This window comes from Elephantulus edwardii, unplaced genomic scaffold (assembly GCF_000299155.1).
Source record: "Elephantulus edwardii isolate Elephantulus edwardi_28Jun2011 unplaced genomic scaffold, EleEdw1.0 scaffold00034, whole genome shotgun sequence".
NCBI lineage: Eukaryota > Metazoa > Chordata > Mammalia > Macroscelidea > Macroscelididae > Elephantulus > Elephantulus edwardii.
The window spans coordinates 10099426-10120899 of NW_006399784.1; the positions used below are offsets into that span (position 1 = coordinate 10099426).

Consider the following 21474-nt stretch of genomic DNA (forward strand, 5'->3'; position numbering starts at 1 on the left):
TACTGTTTTGCAATATTACCCTGGATATTTTTTTTTCATTTTAGTGTGTATACTGGTGTCTCGGTAATACTATGGGTAAAAGCACTGAACTGCTAAACAAAAAGCAATTTAGATCCACTTTGGGAGAATAATTTACAGCCTTAAAAACCCAATGTACAGTTTTCATCTCTGCTATCGTGTTACTGTGAGTTTGAATCGACTCAATGGCAGTATTTTAACATTTGGTTTTAGTGTCTAAGTAATATATATGTAAAATGGTGCAGTTAACATTATTTTCTTGTTTATTTGTGGGAGGTTTTGTTTGCAAATTATTTTTTAAAGTCCCAGTAAATATGTACTATCATGATACTTTTTATTTTTAATGTGATTTTCTGTCATTTTGACTTCTGTTAACAATAAAAATTTTTATGGTTTTTCAAAATAAGGCTTTTTATTCTTTTTCTACAAGGAAAATTAGATAATTACATTACTTAAACTTTAGAAGAAATAGTATTTTTAAGATTGAGCAGGCTGATAATTTGTAAATGGAATGAGCTTAATTAGCAGTTGTTAAATGCTAGCGAGTCATAACCAACTTATAACTGACCTTTCAGTGAGTTTTCAAAAGGCGTGAATCATGAGAAGTGATTTCCTATCTTTCTCCCCAGGAAAAGCTGATAATTTCACTCTGTCTCCCTCTGGGTTGGCAGCACAGCTTGTTACCCATTAGGCCTTAAGTGAGTATGTCCAGTTGACCTGGTAATGACAGCTAGAACTTCCAGTGATAAATTCTTGTTTTCAGCTACTTCACACTCACATTGACCCCATGCACAACAACTTTTAACTATGGTTTTTCACTTGCTGATTTTTCCAAGTGAAGAACACCAGGCCTTTCTTCCTAGTTTGGCTTGCTCTGGAACCTCTACTGAAACGTGTTCTGTATCATAGCAACACAAGCTTCTACTAAACAGACAGGTGGTAGCTTTACTTAAAATGCATTGAGAATTGGAGCTGCATCTCCTGCACGAAAGATAAGAATTCTGCTACCGAACCCTCATTTCTCCTTTCAACTTGTAAATCTTAGTTACTTCTTTCACTCAAACATATGTACTCTAGAATCTGGAACCCAAAAGAGAGAAAACAATTATGATAACCACATGCATGAAATTCTGGGTAGCAGTGTTCCAGTTGCTATTAAGTATGCAGTATTACTGTATTCTTTGCGAAAGTAACAATTCCTTTTGATTCTTGAAGATTTGGAAATAGAGATGCATATTTTAACATAATGACAGTATTGGTTTGTTTTTGTTTTTCTTGTTTTTAGAGCTGTTCTTCCATCCTTACCTTTTTAGTATACAATGTAACAGTTGTATGTCAAGTGCAGTGAGCACTAGTGGCCTAGTGGTAAAGAATTACACTGCCATCCCAAAGACAGTTTGAATCCACCAGCTGCTTCATGGGAGAAATATAGGCAGTCTACTTCTGTGCAATATATATAGCCTTTGAAAACCTACTAGAGGATCAGCTATGAGTCAGTTCTGACTTGACGGCATGTAATAACAACAACATTGAATATACATGGGTTTAGTTGGTTTAAATTGTCAGAAGAAAGTTAAACCCCAAAATACATTGCCATATAGCCAGTTTGGACCCATAGTAAATCCATAAGACAGTAGAACTGCTTAAGAAAGTTTAGAGAAGCTAACAGCCACATCTTTAAACATAAGCTTGAATCACCATCCCTTCAACAGCCAAGTACTTACTCACTGTATCACCAGAGCTAGAAGAAAAGTTTAATGATCTCTCTTGCTAAAAATGATACATCTAAGTATCACACTTTGTAACCAGACTCAGGGAGGAGATTTCACAGTATCCACGAAGTGGAATGTGGTTTGAAAGTGTCAGTAGTAAAGACATTGGTGTAGTCCAGTTGTGCAGCTAACTTTAAGGCACCACTTCTTTGGTAGTTCACGCAGGCAAAAATGACGGGTAATTGCCTCCCGCATACTTTGCAGCCTCTTGAAGATCCACTTGAAGGGTCAGCTATCAGTCGGTTCTGACTCAACAGCAATGAATGAGTTAATAAACACTAACTAGACATCTGCCAGATATCCTACAGACTGCTCTCCAGGGAATACCTGGAATGGAAACCTGGTTATGGTGGTGAAAGGAGGCGTGTGGTAGTGACCTTCTGGATTAAAATCTGGACAACCATAGGCTTTATGTTTGAGCTGCACATGATGCTTATTTGCATCTTAGCCTGTAGAGACAGTATTTTCTTGCTGTGTTGTCAACCAAAAGGCCAGTGTTTTCTTTTGGACAGCTGTGCCATGGGAGAAAGTAGGCCAGTCCTCTTCTGTAAAAATTTACAGCCTCAGATACCTGTTGGAGGTTGCTATGAGTTGGAATACACTTGACCTCAGTGGACCTGGTTTGAGTTTTAATGCTGTTAGAATAAATCAGCCCTCTCCTTTTGGCTTCTCCCACATTCGGCCTGCATGATCAGGAATCACACATATAGCCTGATCACGAAAGGCCCAGGTTAAACATTCCTACAGCCCCTCGTTAAAATGGCAGTCCTTGGGTGGTATGGACTGTTAGCATGCTCACTTCCAGGTGGACACTTGGAACCCAGAAGGCCTGGGGAACATAGGCCAGCTGACAAACAGCAGCTGGTTTGGTTGATGTTCAAAGGGGATTTTGAAGTTTGAAAAGAGAACTAAAGAGAATTTACTTCTTCCATATCATTAGTTTTCTTGAATAACTTTTTACACCTTTGGAAAAACCAGTTTGTCACCTGCCTCCCTGTAGAAGCTGAGTCCCATAAAGCGAGTCTTCTAAGCTTACTTCCTTGAAGAGTCCATTGAGTTGAAGTTACCTTAAGAGTGACCTAAGGATCATCGTGAACTCTTGATTTCAACACCCCTCCATCTTTAGCCCCCAAACCTGAAATTACAACCCTTTTATCCTCAAAAAATACTACCACCATTTCTTTAATTAGGAAAATCCTTTGAACACTTTGAGGTGGGTAGGTAAATCCTATGCGTCACTTCCACCAGCTAAATTACAGTGAATCGTTTGAGTATGAATGAAAAACATCTTTATAAGGGTTGATTGCTAAATTTCTGAAGCCTAAACTATTAAAGAGAACTCACAGAGATAAAAGGTGGAAAGACTGGATAGCTAGTCAGCTTTTGATATTTATTTCCAAAAGTGTAAACACTGATTTTACACAGTAAATTACATTTGTTATTTATAGCTAATGCTTAATCGCAAAGATGCTAGGTAATACCAACTACTGTCAAGACCTAAGAAAATATAGCCTCAGTGTAGTTAAAATATACATTTTCAAAGCTCAATACAAATGAGCTATGAGTAAATACCAGTGCATTTAAAATGAACTCTTCAACATCTATATGAATAAAGGATTGCTGCTTTAATACTGGTTGTATCTAAATGCAAGGTGATTGAATATATATGGGTATCTGATTGAATATATGAGTATCTGATAACAATATGATCTATTTAAATTTATTAATTACTATCATATATGTGTTCTTGTTTTAATTAAAATAACCATTACTAGCAGATTAAAAATTCAGGGAATTTGCTTCTAGAGTTGTTTTGTTTTACAGGTCACTTCATTTGTACATTTTAAAGTCATACTTTCCTGTGAACTATAAACATTCCTTGAGACATAAATCCTTAAATGAAACATCTCAACAGAGCAATCTTATGTAAAAGATCAGGTTCTAATCAATTAACCCAAAAGTTAAATCTTTTTGTTACTGGATCCCATTAATAGTCATCTGTGCTGTGTAATTACACTATTAAGGTAGACATCTTTCAAGTTTGTAGTCATTATTAATATTTATTCATTTAACAAATACCTGAATACCTACTCTCAGCCACCACTTTCCCAGACGCATGACAGAGGCAGCATCAAGCCAGATGTATTGCCTGTCCTAAAGTAGTTGATAGGCTAGTGCTAATGGTCCTACAATAATCCTAAAGGCACAGCGTTCAAATCTACCAGCTGCTGTGCAGAAGAATGGGCAGTCTTCTGTGCAATTTACTGCTTCTGAAAACCCGCTAGAGGTCCAGTTATGGATCAGTTCCTACTTGATGGCGTACAACAACAAAGCAGTTTATGGACTATTGTGGGTTTGGGGACGCTGGACTTACACAGCATCAACAACATCAAAGCCCAGAAAAACCCAAACCCATGTTGCTGTTAAGTCAGAACTGACCTGACGCGTGACTGACCCTCCAGCTAGTTTTCAGAGATTATAAATCACAGGAGGTGGGATACTTCCCACCTTCTAATCCAGCCACTGGTGGATTAGAACCACTAGAGAGGTCCCCTTTTGAGTTAGCAGCTCAACTCTACCCACTAAGTCATCAGAGCGTATTTTCTATAAAAGTTTCAAAAATTTCTATTCCTACAAATTTCTTTGAAAACTTTTCTGTGTGTTCTATGACCTGCTATTGATGTTAAAAGGAATCAGCCTAATTGAGATGTATGCCTAAATTCAATACTAAATTTTCTAGCATTTAGACTCTTAAAAACTTTGATATCAGAAAAACTGTAAAGAGTTGATGGTCAATAAATTTTCCATACACAAGACACGAGTTAATTTTCTAAAACTATTTTCTCTAGAGACACCCTTTATCTGTATGATAGGGTCCAGTGGCATCCTGTGTGTGTGTAAATGTCAAGAGAGACATTGTCTTATAAATATCCCAAAATGTATAGTGACTTCTGAAGAAATTTATTATTTAAGGCAAAAGAGAAAGCTATAAAAAGTGAATTCTTTTGGCCAATCTACTAATTTTTGGTGGAGGAGAGGGGGGAAATTATATATATTTTGGTGGAGGAAAAATAACAGGAAAATAAAGAGACAACTGTACAATAGAAAATCTTATCTGCATTCAAGATGTTCCTTAGAAATTGTAAATAAACTCTGATTCAAACTTGTTTTCACTCGTTTTTCTCTCTGTCTTCGGTTACAAAACCAAACCCTTACTACTTCTTTCTCAAGATTCAATTCTTCAGCCATCCGCATGATCTCCTGAGAAGACGGCTTATTCTGCTCTCCAAAATGTCTCTCCAGAGCATCTTTAGCAGCAATACTATAGGGAAAGAATGAAATTATACTGTTTTTAGGGACCACTTTTTTTGGGGGGGGGTGGGGGGAATTAAGGTAGCTGTAATCTCCTAAATATTAACATCAAAAGGAGACCTGATGACTCCAAAAATACTTGCAAATGTATTGAAGAAAGAGAAAAAATAATAATTTGTTAAACATTTGGAAGTTTGTCTTACCTAAAAATATTTACAGGAAGGAGTCTGGAGAAGGAAGAAAACAATCCAGACTTTCTTTGTTAGTCCCTCTTTAGGCCACAAGGGGGCAGCAAGTTCTTAAAAAGGAAAAACCACACGTGGGCAGTATTTTTTAAAGTTCAGAAGCACCATTTAGATTCTTTATCATAAATGAAGCGTTTAATGCACAATTAACACCGCAGAAATTTTTATGGTGTTTTATATGCACATGAGAATAGATCCAATGGCACAGTGGTCCAAACCCACCAGCTGTAGGAAGGAAGAAGGGGGCAGCCAAAGTCCATGAGATTTACAGCCTGGAAAACTTGATGGTACAGTTCTTTACATCATTATGACTGATAACAAGCCCTAGTGGTGTAGTTCATGCTAGCTTGGACTGCTGACTATAAGGTCAGTAGTGAAAACCGACTAAAACTCCCTAGGAGGTTTTTATGAGTGGACTTTTTGGGTTTCAGAATCAAAAGGACTCGTTTGCTGTTAGTTGCTGTTAGGTACATGGGGTCACCATGAGACAAGAGCCAAGTGGAAGGGAGCTGTTAATAACAAGGACTACTTAACAGAAATTACTGAGAGAAGAATTTCTCCGAGTTAAAATGTTGGACTTTGAAAGGCTGAAATGCTTCTTAATTTCACTAGGGTTTTTTTTTATTTTATTTTAAAAAATATATTATTATTTATACCATCATTAATTTTACTAGTTTTAATAATATTGATATTGTCAGAAGAAGAATTTTGATCTACAAGGAGAAAAGATATTTCAGTCTTAGAAGTGATATTGGGTTTCTGTCTTCACCTAAATAAAACCTATACAACAAAAGTGGTTTTGTAGTTATAATGCAGGTCTGACATAGGGGTTTGGGAGGAGACTAAGAGTGGGCAGATAATGAACATTGCATTGGAACAGGTGAAAGAAATAACTGTTTAAAAGGAATATGATTAGGCATTATATTTAGGACAATAGCCCAGAGTAAGAGGTACACTGGAAAGATGATGGGGAAGGGGGGTCGGAGGTAACTGTACAACAATGAATGTTTTTGGTTTTTTTTTTTTAAAAGTTAGGGAGGGAGATGGGGTAAAATGTGTAACAATGAATGAATAAACATCTAAACTTTCATTAAAATAATAAAATAAAAATTTTTCTTTAAAGTTTTTTGTATCAAAGTGTTTTCTTCCTGTTATTAAAACATATTCCTTTTTTCTTTCTTGCCTATTATGCTTCTTCAATTGATTTTCTTTACGTTTATTTATTTTATTGTACCTATTTTATGTCCACATGTTCATTCCACTTGTAAATGTCTTTCAGATTTCTCTACTAAGTTTTAATACTTCAAAAGGATACCTTATAGTTGTTCTCCGTTTCCTTTTCCTTTCATTTGCTCCGACTTTTTCATTGTATAAAGCTGTAAATGAGAAAATATGAATAATTGTTTTTTAAATTGTATATATTTCTTTAAAGAACTGAAAACTAATTTTCAAATTTTCTTATGAAAACTAAGACCACTACATGCTTTAAGGTTTTTCAGAGTACATTATTTCCTATTATAAACTTTAGGGGAAAAATGTAATGTATAAATTAATATTAACTTTGCAAAAACAATTATTTATAAATGCTTTTACATTACTTCTGTTGAGTACTACCTTGAAATTTTCTTAATCTGCTTTTTATTCAGCCTTGACATTTAGTGAGAATAGAGAATATTATCACATTACATTTTCATATAGCACTTGCATATGGTATTCATCTGATAGGCAAATGCGTGCAAGTGCTTCAGTTGCTCTAATATTAAATTATCTGTATGCTCTCAAGCTGTTTACTGACATTGCACGGTGGTCAAACACTACATGTGTTAAAACATATCCAACATCTCTTGCCTATGCTATGTAACTGCAAAGCTCTTCCTATAGTCTTATTCTCCCACTATCCTTTCAGGAAAGTTCTTTTTTTACACTTGTGTTGGCTATCTTTTCTATTTCTTTTAAAGTATAATTTAATAAGATGTAAGTAAGTAAATCTTGCATTTATTGTTTTATGTTAAAATGCCAATTGATATTGTTACTTTTACTCTTCTAGAATAGCACAGACTTCAGAAATGTAACTTGTAGTACCTCCTACTTGCTCAGCTTCTTCTAACCATTTAGATAATATAGCTTTTAGTTTGCATGCGTTTTTAAAGCTGAGCTGCAGGTTTTCAAATCGGCAGATAGTAGTTTGACTGAATTCAGACCCATGCACAGCGGCCAGAGCTTCTCCCACGTTGGTCTGGGTGTATCCTGTAGGAGGATTACAAGAAAGGGTTACTGCCAGTGTTTCAGTAAGTATTATGTGGGTTGATTATCATATAATTCAGGAGTACTGACTACAATTCCAAAGGTATGCAGTTTGAATCCACCAGCTGCTCTATGCAGGAGAAGGATGACAATCTTTTCCTGTGTGATTTAGAGCCTCTGAAAAGTCACTCAAAGGGTCAGTTATGGGTCAGTTCTGACATGACAGCACACAATAACAACAACATCTGGGGCTTAGGGAGTAGGAGTTGTGGTCCTAACCCAAAGCCAGCTGTCCTTTGCTCCTCAGGAGAAAGAAGGATGGAAATACTCCTTTCCTGTTATTTAACAGCCTCTGAAAGAAAACCTACTGGATAATATGACTCTGTTCCTACGTGATGACCTGTAACAACAACAACAAATCATACTACTTGCTACAAATAGATAATTTCCAATAAGTAAAAAAAGTTATAATTTGTGTCTTCACGTTTCTTTGTTGGCAATTTTAAATTGTTTAGTAAACAGATTTGAGGCCTTGAGCACCAATGAGTGTAGATCAAATGAGCTGTGGCAGTATATCAAGAATATCATCCATGAAGAAAACAAAAGATCATTACAGAGGCTGAAGAGGAAGAAAAGACCAAGATGGATGTCAGATGAGACTCTGAGCATTACGTTAGAGCACTGAGAAGCCAGAGCTAAAGGAAGAAATCAAGAAAGAGCTGAACAGAAAATTTCAAAGGGCAGCTTGGGACAACAAAGCAAGACACTATAATGAAATGTGCAAAGAGCTGGAATCAGAAAATCTAAAGGACCAAACTCACTCAGCATTACTTAAGCGGAAGGAGTTGAAAAATAAATTGAAGCCACGGGTGGCAATACTTAAGGATGCTTTTGGTAGAATGTTAAATGATCCAAGAAGCATTAAAAGAAGATGGAAGGAGTATACAGAGTCACTGTAATAGAAGGAATTGGCTGACACAGAAGAATTTAATGAAATAATGTATGAGCAAGAACCTGTGGTGACGAAGAAGGAAGTTCAAGTTGCTCAGGTGGAATTGGCAAAAAACAAGGCTCCAGGAGTTGATGCATACCAATTGACATATTTCAACAGACGCTGCTTTGTATGGGCTCATGGAGTTGTGCCAAGAAATGTGGAGGACAGCCAGCTGGCCAACTGACTGGAAGAGATCTATATTTGTTCCCATTCCAAAGAAAGGTGACCCAACAGAGTGCTGAAATTATCAAACAATATCATTGATATCACATGCAAGCAAGATTCTGCTGAAAATTATCCAAAAACGACTGGAGCAACATGTCAACAGAGAACTGCCAGATGTGGAATCTTGATTTAGAAGAGGTCGTGGAACTAGGGATATTATAGTTAATGTTAGATGAATCTTGGCAGAAAGTAGAGAGTACCAGAGCAATGTCTATCTGTTCTTCATTGCTATGCAAAGGCTTGTGACTGTGTGGATCACAACAAGCTGTAGCTGACTCTGAGAAAAATGGGAATCCCAGAACATTTAATTGTGCTTATGTGAAACCTATACTTAGACAAAGAGGCAGTCCTCAGAACAGAGCAGGGAGACAATGCATGGTCCAAAATTGGGAAGGGTGTCTGCCAGGCTATATTCTGTCTCTATACCTTTTCAATTTGTACGCGGAACAGATCATCCAAGACGATGGGCTGTATGAGGAGGAATGTGGCATCAGGATTGGTGGAAAAATCATCAACAACCTGCATTATGCAGGTGACACAACCCTGCTTGCTGAAACTGAGGAGGACCTGAAGTGCTTGGATTGAAGCTCAATTTCAAGAAAACAGATTCTCACCTCTGGACCAGTTGGCAGCATCAGTATGGATGGTGAAGAGATTGAGATAGTTAACAGTTTTTGTTTGCTTGACTCTACAGTCAACACTCTTGGTACCAGCAGCCAGGAAATCAAGAGATGACTTGCATCAGGATAGCCATCAGGGACCTCTCCAGAGTACTGAAAAGCAATGATGTGACACTGGAGACTAAGGTACACCTGATCCAGGTCTTTGCAATTGCATGCTATGCATCATAGGGATGGACAGTGAATAGGGATGTTAGAAAAAGAATTGATGCCTTTTAGCTGTGATGCTGGAGAAGAGTATTGAATATACCATGGATTGCTAGGAGAACAAACAGGTTTGTCCTGGAGAGGGTGAAGACGGGCTGCTCCTTGGAGGCAAGGATTCTGAAGCTTCCTCTGACATACTTTGGGCATGTTGCAAGGAGAAACCAGTCTTTGGAGAGGGACGGCATAGAAGAGGAAGACCCTCGGTGAGATGGATCGATTCAGTGATTGAGGTAGTGAGAGTAGGTGTGTCAGAGATGGTGAGCTTGGCACAGTATAGAGCAGGATTTAGGGCTCTTGTACCTAGGGTCACCATGAGTTGCAAGCTACTCAACAGTACATTACAACAACAACAAGAAGAACAACAACAAAATTCAATATAGGGTTGTCCAGTACTTTAAAAAAGAAAATCTATTTAGTTCATAAATCACTCTTTCTAGGAGACATTTATTAAATTTAGCCAAACTGAATGTGTGCCATAATCACGTACTATGATTCTTTTTAAAAAATTCTTGTTCTTTTTATCATTAACATTAAATATCTTTCACTTGAATATGGTAGAGATCATAAGGATGAAGTAGGATAGGTTAAAGTTTCAATCTGTTGTTCATATGATTATTTTGAGTCATATTTGGCTTGATAGCACCTAACAACACAACCTGACATTTGCAAAGGAATCTGTGTTTCATATAATTCACACTATATACGTCATAAAATATTTTCATTCCAATCTTAAAAGTGAATTATTTTTGTTGTTGTTGTTTTCCTGAAGTAAATAAAGAGATAAAACTAAAAGTCATGCTTATTTTGCCCAAGAAATGTTTTGTTATTGAGTCACCTGCATCTGCAACTTATAGAAACCCTATGCACAATAGAAAAGTATTTATTACAAGGCAATAATCACTCAATATTTTATGTACATTTCTGAACTCAGGTGGTAAATGCTTCTATTTCTCAGCAGAATATCCTCATTGATTGTCCAATTTTTTAGAATGTAAGGGGATGTAGACCATCACATAATTGGGGAAATTGAGTGTAATAAACTAGTATTCTGAAAAGAAATAAATGCTATAAAAATGCCTATGGCTATATCAATATAGTTAACTACATTCAATTTCAGGGCCTACAGCTATATACCTATATGTTTAAAATGATTACATATGAAGGCCATCAATGAATATCATTATAAAGTTGCCAGTGGTCTATTCTATTAGTGCAGATGCTTGAACCATCTTCCAATCTAATTATTTTTTTTAATTCACACTATTTCATGAATTTTAAGCAAGGCTACTTTATTATTATAGTTACTTCATGCTAAAACAATTTCATATAGAAAATTTGGAAAGGCTATGAGCTTTTCAAAGAAATGGAAATACGCACTGTGAAACACAGGGAAGAGCACTTTCTACTCCTAATAAGAGAAATTTAAAATGAAATCAGATTGAAGTACTATTATTGTTGTTGTTGTGTGCCATAAAGTCATATATGAACAATAGCTCTGAACTCTGCCCTAACCTAACCCAATCTCACATTGAGATCTGACTTTAATTGATTTGCAAAAATCAAAGAGATGTGCACATGTGTTTCTTCCATACTTTGTATCTATTCTATGTGCTGGTCATCGTGCTAAGGGCAAGAGAAAAGCATAAAGAACAACTAAGTAAGCACTCTGGCATGTGGTTCAAATCCACCAGCTGCTTCATGGGAAAAAGATGGGGAATTTCCCATGCAATTTATAGTCTCTGAGAAGTTGCTAGCTGTTCTCACTTGTTTTGATTCAACAGCACATAACAGTAAGAACCAAAAAGGCAAACAAACCTCCCCAATACATCTTGCTTTAATTATGAGGAAAACTTAGAGAAATTCAGGTATTTATGAACTACTGCAGGTGATACAATCTCTGTAGAGAACAATCTGCCAACATCCTTAGAAGACTGAAAGAGTCGCCGTGAGTCAAAATTCACTTGATGGAAATGCTTCTATTTGTTTAGTTTATCACAATTGTCAATACATGCTTTTGGGCTAAGTAATACTTCTAATATTTCTCCCTGTATTTATTATTATTAATGTAAGTGAAATCTATAAAGTTAATCATTGTTGCATTAGAGACAGTCTAAACCCCACCAGTAAGGTATTGATTTAATAAATTGAGATATATGCTCTGATATTGTAGTAAAAATGTGTTGAAGTTCTTATGAGTTGGAGTATAGTAGGAATCAGGCTACAGGCAATACAAATCCATGGAGTATTTCTCCGCTAACCCAAATACAGCATTTTTTTGACAGTTCGAATCCATCAGTAGCACCTGGGGAGATATATGAGGAATCACCTTCCATGTGATTTACAGACTCTGACAAGCCGGAAGGATCAACTATAGATTGGTTTCAACTCAATGGCCATGAGGATTTTTGTTGTTTTGGGTTTGTATAATGATTAAAAATGATCAAATAGAATATGACCGAACTACATAGGGTTATCTCTGGGAAATATTAATAATGATAAAAATGAAAGCTAAGAAGAAGGGAGATATTTCCCAGTCTACCCTTTTATACTTTAAAAAAATATGAATGTTGATTGTATGACATTAATTTGAAATCTCTGTGTCTGATTACTGAAAACTTACAAGGAAATAAGGGCTTAGTGTGATTTTCATAGTTTCACTAACTTAAATCCATAATAGAGATATCCATCTAGCAGTTACTAGAATAATTATTTGCAGACAAATTACTTGCTCCATGCTTACCCAATTTAATTCTTCTCACTTTAAACTCATTGGCAAACTTTTCAAGTTCTCGTATTTCTGGAGAATCCATGTCTATTGGCTCTTCAACCAATTTACTTTTCCGTCTAAGCTCCTGCTTGAAATCAGTAGCCGCAGGGTCCTCTGTCAGGAGAGGCTGGTGCATGGGAGGAAATCCATGACTCAAGGTGTGTTCAGGAAACTTATAAAGGCAAGGAGTTAGGCTACCTAAAAATGAAGAAAAAAGAGAGTCATGCATAATTAATTGTGCCTTGTTTCTATACTAGCAACAACAGCTGTGCTTGTTAGATATTATTCTGGTGCCAAACAAGGACTTGGTAAATTTGAACTCACAGTGACTCTCTAGGAGAGAGAACTGCCCCATAGGATTTCCAGGGCTGTGTTATTTATAAAAGCAGTCCTTCCCTCACCACATCTTTCTCCCATACCATATTTTTCTCATGTGCAGTAGTTGATGGATTTGAAACTCTGACCTTTTAGTTAACAGCCAAGTGCTCATTGACCTATCAGAACTCCCTTACTTGCTACTTCCTGGGGGGTGGGGAACAACAACAAAAAACCCTCCAGCCAAAGCAAACTAAACTCAGTGCCATAGAGTAAATTCTGACTCGCAGTGACCCTCCACATGGGGTTTCCAAGGCTGTGGCCTTGTGGTAAGAATCTATGCTGCACTACCCAAGGCTCATGGTTCAAATCTGCTAGTTGCTCCTCGGGGAAAGGATGGACAATCTCCTGTGCAATTAACTGCCTCTGAAAATTCACTGGAAGGTTGCTTATGGGTCAGTTCTAACTTGGTTGTACACAGCAACAACAACAAACATTAATAAGAAGATACTTCTTACCTTTCTCCTGAGGAGTAGCAGGTAGACTTACAGTCTGCAGGTTAACAGTGCAAAATATGCTATGCACTATGCTACCATATGATTTAGGGAGAATATTAAATGATCCAGCAAGTATTAAAAGAAGATGGAAAGAATATACTGAGTCACTGTATCAAAAGGAATTGGCAGACACAGAAGAATTTCATGATATAACATATGAGCAAGAGCCTATGGTGATGAAGGAGGAAGTTCAAGCTGCTTTGAAAGAATTGATAAAAAAACGAGGGTCCAGGAGTAGCTTCTATACCAATTGACATATTTCAGCTAACAGATGCTGCACTGGATGTGCTCACCAAGTTGTGCCAAGAAATCTGGAGAATGGCCACTTGGCCAACTTACTGCAAGAGATCTATATTTGTTCCCATCCCAAAGAAAAGTGACCCAACAGAGTGTGGAAACTATAGAACAATATCATTGATTTCACATGCAAGCAAGATTCTACTGAAGATTATCCAAAAACAAATGGAACAGCACATCAGCAGAGAACTGCCAGAAGTCCAGGCTGGGCTTAGAAGGGGTCATAGTACTAGGGATATTGTAGCTAATGTTGGATGGATCTTAGCTAAAAGCAAGGAATGCCAGAGGAATGTATATGTGTTTCATTGACTATGGCGTTTGACTCTGTGGATCATAACAAACTGTGGCTGACTCTGAGGAGAATGGGAATCCCAGAACACTTGATCGTGCTAATGCAAAACCTGTACTTGGACCAAGAGGCAGCCATCAGAACAGAGCAAGGAAACACTGAATGGTTCAAAAATGGGAAGGGTGTACGTCAGGGATGTGTCCTGTCTCCATACCTTTTCAACCAGATTATCCGGGAGGCTGGGCTCTGTAAGGAGAACTGTGGCATCAGGATTGATGGAAAATCTATTAACAATCTGCGTTATGCAGATGACACAACCTTGCTTGCTGAAACTGAGAAGGACCTCATGCACTTGCTGCAGAGGGTCAAGGACTGCAGCCTCCAGTATGGATTGAGGCTCAATGTCAAGAAGATAAAGATTCTCACCACTGGACCAATTGGCAGCATCAGGATGGATGGTGAAGAGGATTGTTACAGCTTTAGAGTGCTTGGCTCCACAGTCAACACTCTTGGCACCAGTAGCCAGGAAAAGTAAAAGATGTATTGCCATGAGAAAGTCGGCTGTTAGGGACCTCTCCAGGGTACTGAAGATCAATGGTGTCTCTCTGGAGATTAAGGTGAGTCTGATACTGGCCATGGTCTTTGCAATCACTTGCTATGTGTCAGAGAGTTGGACAATGACTAAGGAGGATAGAAGGAAAATTGATGCCTTTGAGCTGTGGTGCTGGAGAAGAGTATTGAGGGTACCATGGATTGCTAGAAAAACAAACAGATTTCTCCTGGAAAGGGTTAAACTGGGAGGCTCCTTGGAGGCAAGGATTCTGAGACTCCGTCTAACATACTTTGGACATGTTGTAACAAGAGACAGGTCCTTGGAGAGGGACATCATATTTGGCAGGGTGGAGGGACAGCGCAGGAAGGGAAGGCCATCTGTGAGGTGGATTGATTCAGTGACTGGGGTGATCAGGATGGGTGTGACAGAGACAGTGCAATTGGCACAAGACAGAGCAGAGTTTAGGGTTGTTGTACATAGGGTCGCTATGAGTAGCAAGCGACTCGACGCCACGTAACAACAACAACAACATGCTAACAGAACTTTATTCTACTACAGGCAGTCCTGATTCTACAGATTCCTTTACATTTAGTTCTCACAGAGAGGAATTAGAATAGATAATTATAAATATAATTACTTATTTTTCCCTATTTATCCCTGAGCAGTCAAAAAAAAGTAAAATGCAAAGGAAATAAGCATTGAATAGCAAATACTTATAATGTTGTTGTTGTTATGTGCAGTCTAGTTGCCTGTGACTCATAGCAGCCCTATGTACACTAGCTCTGAAATCTGCCCTATCCTGTGCCAGTCTCATCATCTCTTGAGACCTAATCCCATTGTTCCAGCCCCTGAGTCAATCTATCTCATCGTAGGTCTTCTTCTCCTTTGCTGTCCCTCTGTCCTTCCAAGCATGATGTCTCTCTCCAAGGACTGGTCCCTCCTGGCCACGTGGCCAAAGTCTGTGAGATGAAGCCTCAAAATCCTTATCTACAGGCAGCAGCCTGGTTTCTCTCTCTTCAGGACAGATCTGTTTGCTCTCCTAGCAGTTCATGGTATGTTCAACACTCTTCTCCAGCACCACAATTCAAAAGCATTGATTCTTCTTTTATCATCTTTAGTTATTGCCCAGCTCTCAGATGCATAGCAAATAATTGCAAAGAGGTCATGTCTCCATGACTTAGGTTCAGGCGCACCCTATTCTCCAGACTGACATCATTGCTTTTCAGTACTCTAGAGAGGTCTCTAACAACAAACTTTCCCAGTGCAATTCATCTTTTGATTTTTCTGACTGCTGGTGCCAAGAGTGTTGATTGTGAAACCAAGCAAGGTGGATCTCTCAACAACATCAATTTATTCTACGACCATCATGAAGCTGATGATTGGCCCTGTGGTGAGAATCTTTGTTTTCTTGATTTTGAGCTTCAATCCATATTAAAGATTACAGGCCTTGACCTTCTGTAGCAAACACCTCATGTCCCCTTCAATTTCAGCAAGCAATGTTGTTGTGTCATCAGGAAGCCCAAAAATTCTCTCAGAAGTTCCTCACCCATTTTCAGGAATTGGAGGCTTGTTTCTAAGCAGAGCTCTACATACTGATCTCTGTTCTTAATTTATTGGACATATAGTCTGCGATTATCTATTAGAATGAAGGAACTGGGCTTAGTGCTACTCAGAGAAATTTTCTCATCTTTGGCTAATTGCATGCAACTAAAAAACTCCATAACTTGATCAGTAAAAAATTAGTTGCAATGAGAAATTATATTTTTTCTTAATTTAGCAAAACATGTATAAGGAATAATGAGAACATAATATATATTTGTTAATGTTGTTGTTATGTGCTATTGAGGCATAACTGATTACTAGCCAAACCTCCAATGGGTTTTCAGAAGCAGTAAATCACAAAGGAAGAGATTTTTCATTCTTTGTTCTGCTAAGATGTAGTTCTAATCCACCAGCAGCTCTGCAGGAGAAATATGTATTTATTTTGTTATACATAATTTATTACCTAATGGTATCATATTGTGGTTGACATTGAGAAGAATATGAATCCCAGAACACTTGATTGTGCTTATATAATACCTATGCTTAGACCAGAAAGCAGTCATTAGAACAGAGCAGGGAAATACTGCATAGTTCAAAATCAAGAAAGGAGTGTGTCAGGGAAGCATCCTTTCTCAATATTTATTCAATCTGTATGTGGAACTGATCCTTTGGGAAGCTGTGCTTTATGAGGAGGGAAGGTGATACCAGGATTGGAGGAAGATTCATTGATAGCCTATGGTATAGAGATGCTACAACCTTGCTAAAAAAACCCCAAACAAACAGCAAACTGAGGAGGAGCTGGGTCTTTTGCTGCAAAAGGTCAAGGACTGCAGTCTTCAATATGGATTGAAGCTCAATACCAAGAAAATAAAGATTCTCAACATTTGGCCAACAGCACCATGATAGATGGAGAAAAGGTTGAGATTGTTAACAATTTCAGCTTGCTTGATTAAAAAAAAAATATTGGCATTAGCAGCAGGAAATGAAAAGATGAGTTGCACTGTGAAAATGTGCTGTAGGGACTTCTTCAGAGTGCAGAAGGGCAATAATGTCAATCTAGAGACTAAGGTGTGCCTGATCCAAGGCATAGTCTTTGCAATGACTTGCTATGCATCAGAGAACTGGACAATGACTATAGATGACAGAAGAATTGAAGCCTTTGAGTTGTGGTGTTGGTTAAGAGCCTTGAACATACCATGGACCTCAAAGAGAACAAATGATCTGCCCAGGAGAAGTTGAAACCAGCTTGCTCCTTGGAGACAAGGATTTTGAAGCTCCGTCTGACATACTTTGGGCATGTTGTCAAGAGGGTCCAGTCCTTGGAGAAGTACATCATTCTTGGAAGACTGAAGTGTTGGTGCAGGAAAGGAGGAACCTGGACAAGATGAATTGACACTGTAACTGGGGTAATGGGGTTAGATGTGTCAGAAACAGTGAGATTTGCTCAGGATAGCACAGGGTACAGCAGAGCTATTATACATAGGGCTGCTAAGAGTCACCTTGAACTCAAGGGCATACAACAAGTGGTAAGAAGCTGCATTGCACTAAAAAACTCAGTGGAGGGCCAGCTATGGATTAGTTCTGACTTGACAGGACACAATAACAAATTTATATCTACATAATTAGATCAACATTCTTGGTGCCAGCAGTCAGGAAATCAAAAGACGAACTGCATTGGGAAAAATCTGCTAACAGGGACCTCTCCAGAGTACTGAAAAGCGACGATGTCAGTCTAGAGACTAAAGTCTGCCTAATCTGGGCCATGGTCTTTACAATTACTTGGAGAGCTGGACAATGACTAAGGATGACGGAAAAAGAATTAATGCCTTTGAATTGTGGTGCTGGAAAAGAGTCTTGAACATACCATGGATTGTCAAGAAAACAAAGAGGTCTGTCTTGGAGTGGGTAAACCAAGTTTCTCCTTGGAGGCTAAGATTTTGAAGCTCTGTCTCAAATATTTTAAGCACATGGCCAGGAGAGATCTGTCCTTGGAGAAGGACATCATGCTTTGAAGGATAGATGGACAATGCAGGAAAAGAAGATCCTGGATGAGATGGTTTATTTAATACAGTATCTGGGACAATGGAGGTTGGTGTGTTGGAATTAGTGAGACTGGCTGAGGACAGGGCAGGTTTCAGAGCTGTAGATGTGTTCACAATGCGTCACAGTCAACTCAATGGCATATAACAACAACAACATATATAGATCTGAAGGAAAAAGGTTGACACAGCAATCACCAAGCTACTTATTGAAAAATTGATAGTGGTTAGACACACCCAGAAGCTCAAAAGGGAAAGATGAATTTCCTTAAAGATTAAAACAAGAAAACCCTGATATACAATGTCTTACAGGGTAACTGTAAGATTCTCCTGCCCTGACAGCACCAAACACAGGAAGAACATGTGAAGATGAACATTAACAAAGTTTCTTGGAAAAAATAGCAACAATATTTCTGGAAAAATAGAAAATGATTGCTTAATTATGAGTTAAAGAGAAAGAAAAATAAGTACATAAAGAATATAATGTAAAATATGATAATGTATCTCAAAATATAAAATACTGGCTTTACTGAGTGTATTAAACAAAGGAAAACAGTGCTTCCAGATTATAATTTGATTAGAAAAATCTGTCTCATTTGAGGAATATTTGTGGGATAATGTAGACAAGTCAAATTTCAGCATATTTTATTCTTACTTCATGAATATATTATGACTTTTACTGATGGGGCTGTCTCGTCAGTATATTTTTCATGACATGTTATATAGCCAAGATATTTTGATAAAAACAAAATGTTGAGTAATTAATCATTTTGCCTATGAGCATGAATAAATATTTAAAGTAAAAATAAATTGTTACAGAATATATATGATAATTATTCTTAGAAACTTACTCAAAAATACATGGCTATAGTTTCTCCATGAGTACTATCATCAATCAAATATGTAAGAACACAATTTTCTACAATATAGAAAAAATATATTACATTTATATATCTGTATAAATAGAGACATAGCAGAGAATAGTGTGAACTAGCAAATTGTCAAGTTATATTGTTCATACGAGAAAATAAACACTGAGCTCCCTGCTTTCTGGTTGATTACAATTCACAGAGATCCACGTGGTCAGAGGAGAACTACCCCAAAGGCTGCCCATGACTGGTGGGTTTGAACTGCCTAGTCTTTAATTAGTCAGCAGCTAAGAGTTTAGCTACTACAGCCCCGATTTCTCTTTTATATAAGAATGTGTAACTAAAAAGTAAACTCCTATCCTATAGTCGATATTAGTTTTCTGAAGCAAAGGAAGCATGAAAGTAAAAAAGTGAAACAAACCAGGATAATATAAATTTGACAATTTCACTGATTTTATTTGAAGGAAACAATTTATCTTGCTACATGTAGAAACTAAAGTTAACCAAATGTTCTTTAAAACAAAAATTGACTTTATGTTTTAAAGTGTGGTATCTTGGTCTGATCAGAAAAAAAGAGATAGAGCAGTTCAAAGTTCTAAGTTCATTTTAAAATGTTTATTTCTTAGAGCTTACTAGCTTTCTATTAGTTCTAGAAATCTGTTGAAAGGGAAAGAAAAGTTATATATATATATGTATGTATGTATATGCAAAATAAAAATGTTTATTATATCATTTGTTTCATATTGGTTTTCTTTACCTGTCCTTGCAGTGTTGATTGATAAACATGTGAATAACTCACTTCTTTTACCATTTAGAGATACACCGTTTCACACTTAATAGCTTTTAAGGTACTCTTAGTAACTCATTAACTCTGCCATATTATTTTGTTATTCCACTAGAAATGTGTTACATTTCCTTTGCATAAAGAAATCATAAGTTTGAACTTGTCATTAATCTTTTTCCCCCTTTCTTTTTTTATTGGTTTGCTTGCAAAGCCCACATACATTGTCTTTCACACTATTCTCCATTCACATTGTTTCATAAAATCATTCACATGCATTGTGTTTTATAACATTAATCACCATTGGATCTTGCCTATCATCACTGTGACTTTTCACTCAAATCCTTCCCATTTCCTTCTCCCATCCCTCCACCCGTCAACCTGTGCAACCCTGTAGTTTCACCCCTACCCATTCTCACTCCTCCACTCCTACCCTTTCTCCCTTCGAGCTCCCATATATGTTTTACTAGTTATATTTCTATTTTTACAATAATGGTCATATATATTTGTCCTTATGAGATTGAGTCAGTTCACTCAGCGTAATGCTCTTCAGTCTTTCCCAAGTTATTCAGTATTTTTTGAAAGTGTTGCTCCTGAGTGTTGCATAGTGTTCCATTGTACGAAGGTACTGCAATTTCTCAATCCATTCAGTTGTGTTTGGACATTTGGTATATTTCCATGTTCTTGTGATGGTGAATAACATAGCTATGAACATTGGTATACAAATCTCCATCTGTGCTTCCGTTCTAATTTCCTTATAATTCTAGTAGTGGAATAGATGGGTCAAACAAAGTTTCTATGTTCAAATTTTTGAGGAAACATTAGACTGTCTTCCAGCGTGGTTGTACCTTTTCATAATCTCACCAACAGTGTATGAGAGTTCCCACCTCTGCTTGCTGCCCTACTAAACTTTGCCACTGCTACTGGGATGACATTATACGTAATTTTGGTTTTAATTTGTGTCTCTCCCATTGCCAGTTATTTTGAGCAATTTTTTCATGTCTCTGTTGGCCATCTGAAAGTCTTCCTCTGTGAAAAGTATTTCCATTAATATTCTGTAACGTTTCATATTGAAATTGTTGTCTGAGATGGTATTGGCAAATGTTTGTTCCAAGTCCTTAGGCTTTTATTTTTCACTCTGTTGAAAAAAGTTTTTGGTGAGCAGAGAGCTTTGGAAAGTCCCATTCATTAATTTTATCTTCTCCAGATTGTTTATTTCTGGCTGTATTTGGCAGTGATTTATATCATTGACTAGGCCTTCTAAACTTGGTCCCAATTTGCCTCTTATGAACTTTATGTCTTAGGGCTTTACTCCCAGGTCTCTGATCTATTTTGAATTATTTTGTGTATGGTGTGACATGTAGATCCTGATTCAGCTTTTTGCAAGTAGCAGACCAGTTTTGCCAGCATCATTTGTTGAAGACGTTGTCATTTTCCCATTTAACAGGTTTTATTTCCTTGTCGAATCAGTTGACCATAAATAGCTGGGCCTATTTCTGGGCTCTCAATTCTGTTCCATTGGTCTATGTGCCTGTCTTTGTACCAGTACCATGCTTGTTTTGGTTACTACCACTGTGTTTTGAGGTCAGAAGTGCTATGTCTTCTCACTTCATTTTTATTTTTTAGAAGTGCCTTTATCATTCAGGGTTTCTTTCATCTCCAAATAAACTTGGCAATTTCCCTTTTGATCTCCTTGAAAAATGAATTTCGTATCTATATTGGGATTGTGTTGAATGTGTAGATTGCTTTTGGTAGGATTGTCATTTTC

At 37.3% G+C, this 21474-nt stretch overlaps 1 protein-coding gene across 1 annotated transcript in view; it reads right to left on the minus strand.

Moving 5' to 3' along the window:
- Positions 1 to 4845: 4845 nt before the first annotated feature.
- POU1F1 (POU class 1 homeobox 1) overlaps positions 4846 to 21474 on the minus strand; it is a 50123-nt gene continuing 33494 nt past the window's right edge. Inside the window, exons 3-6 of the mRNA XM_006884443.1 lie at positions 12438 to 12662; positions 7430 to 7594; positions 6663 to 6723; positions 4846 to 5112 (exon numbers count right to left, since the gene is read on the minus strand). Of these exons, the coding sequence (XP_006884505.1) occupies positions 4902 to 5112; positions 6663 to 6723; positions 7430 to 7594; positions 12438 to 12662 (662 nt within the window). The 3' untranslated portion in view covers positions 4846 to 4901. The remainder of the gene's footprint in view (positions 5113 to 6662; positions 6724 to 7429; positions 7595 to 12437; positions 12663 to 21474) is intronic.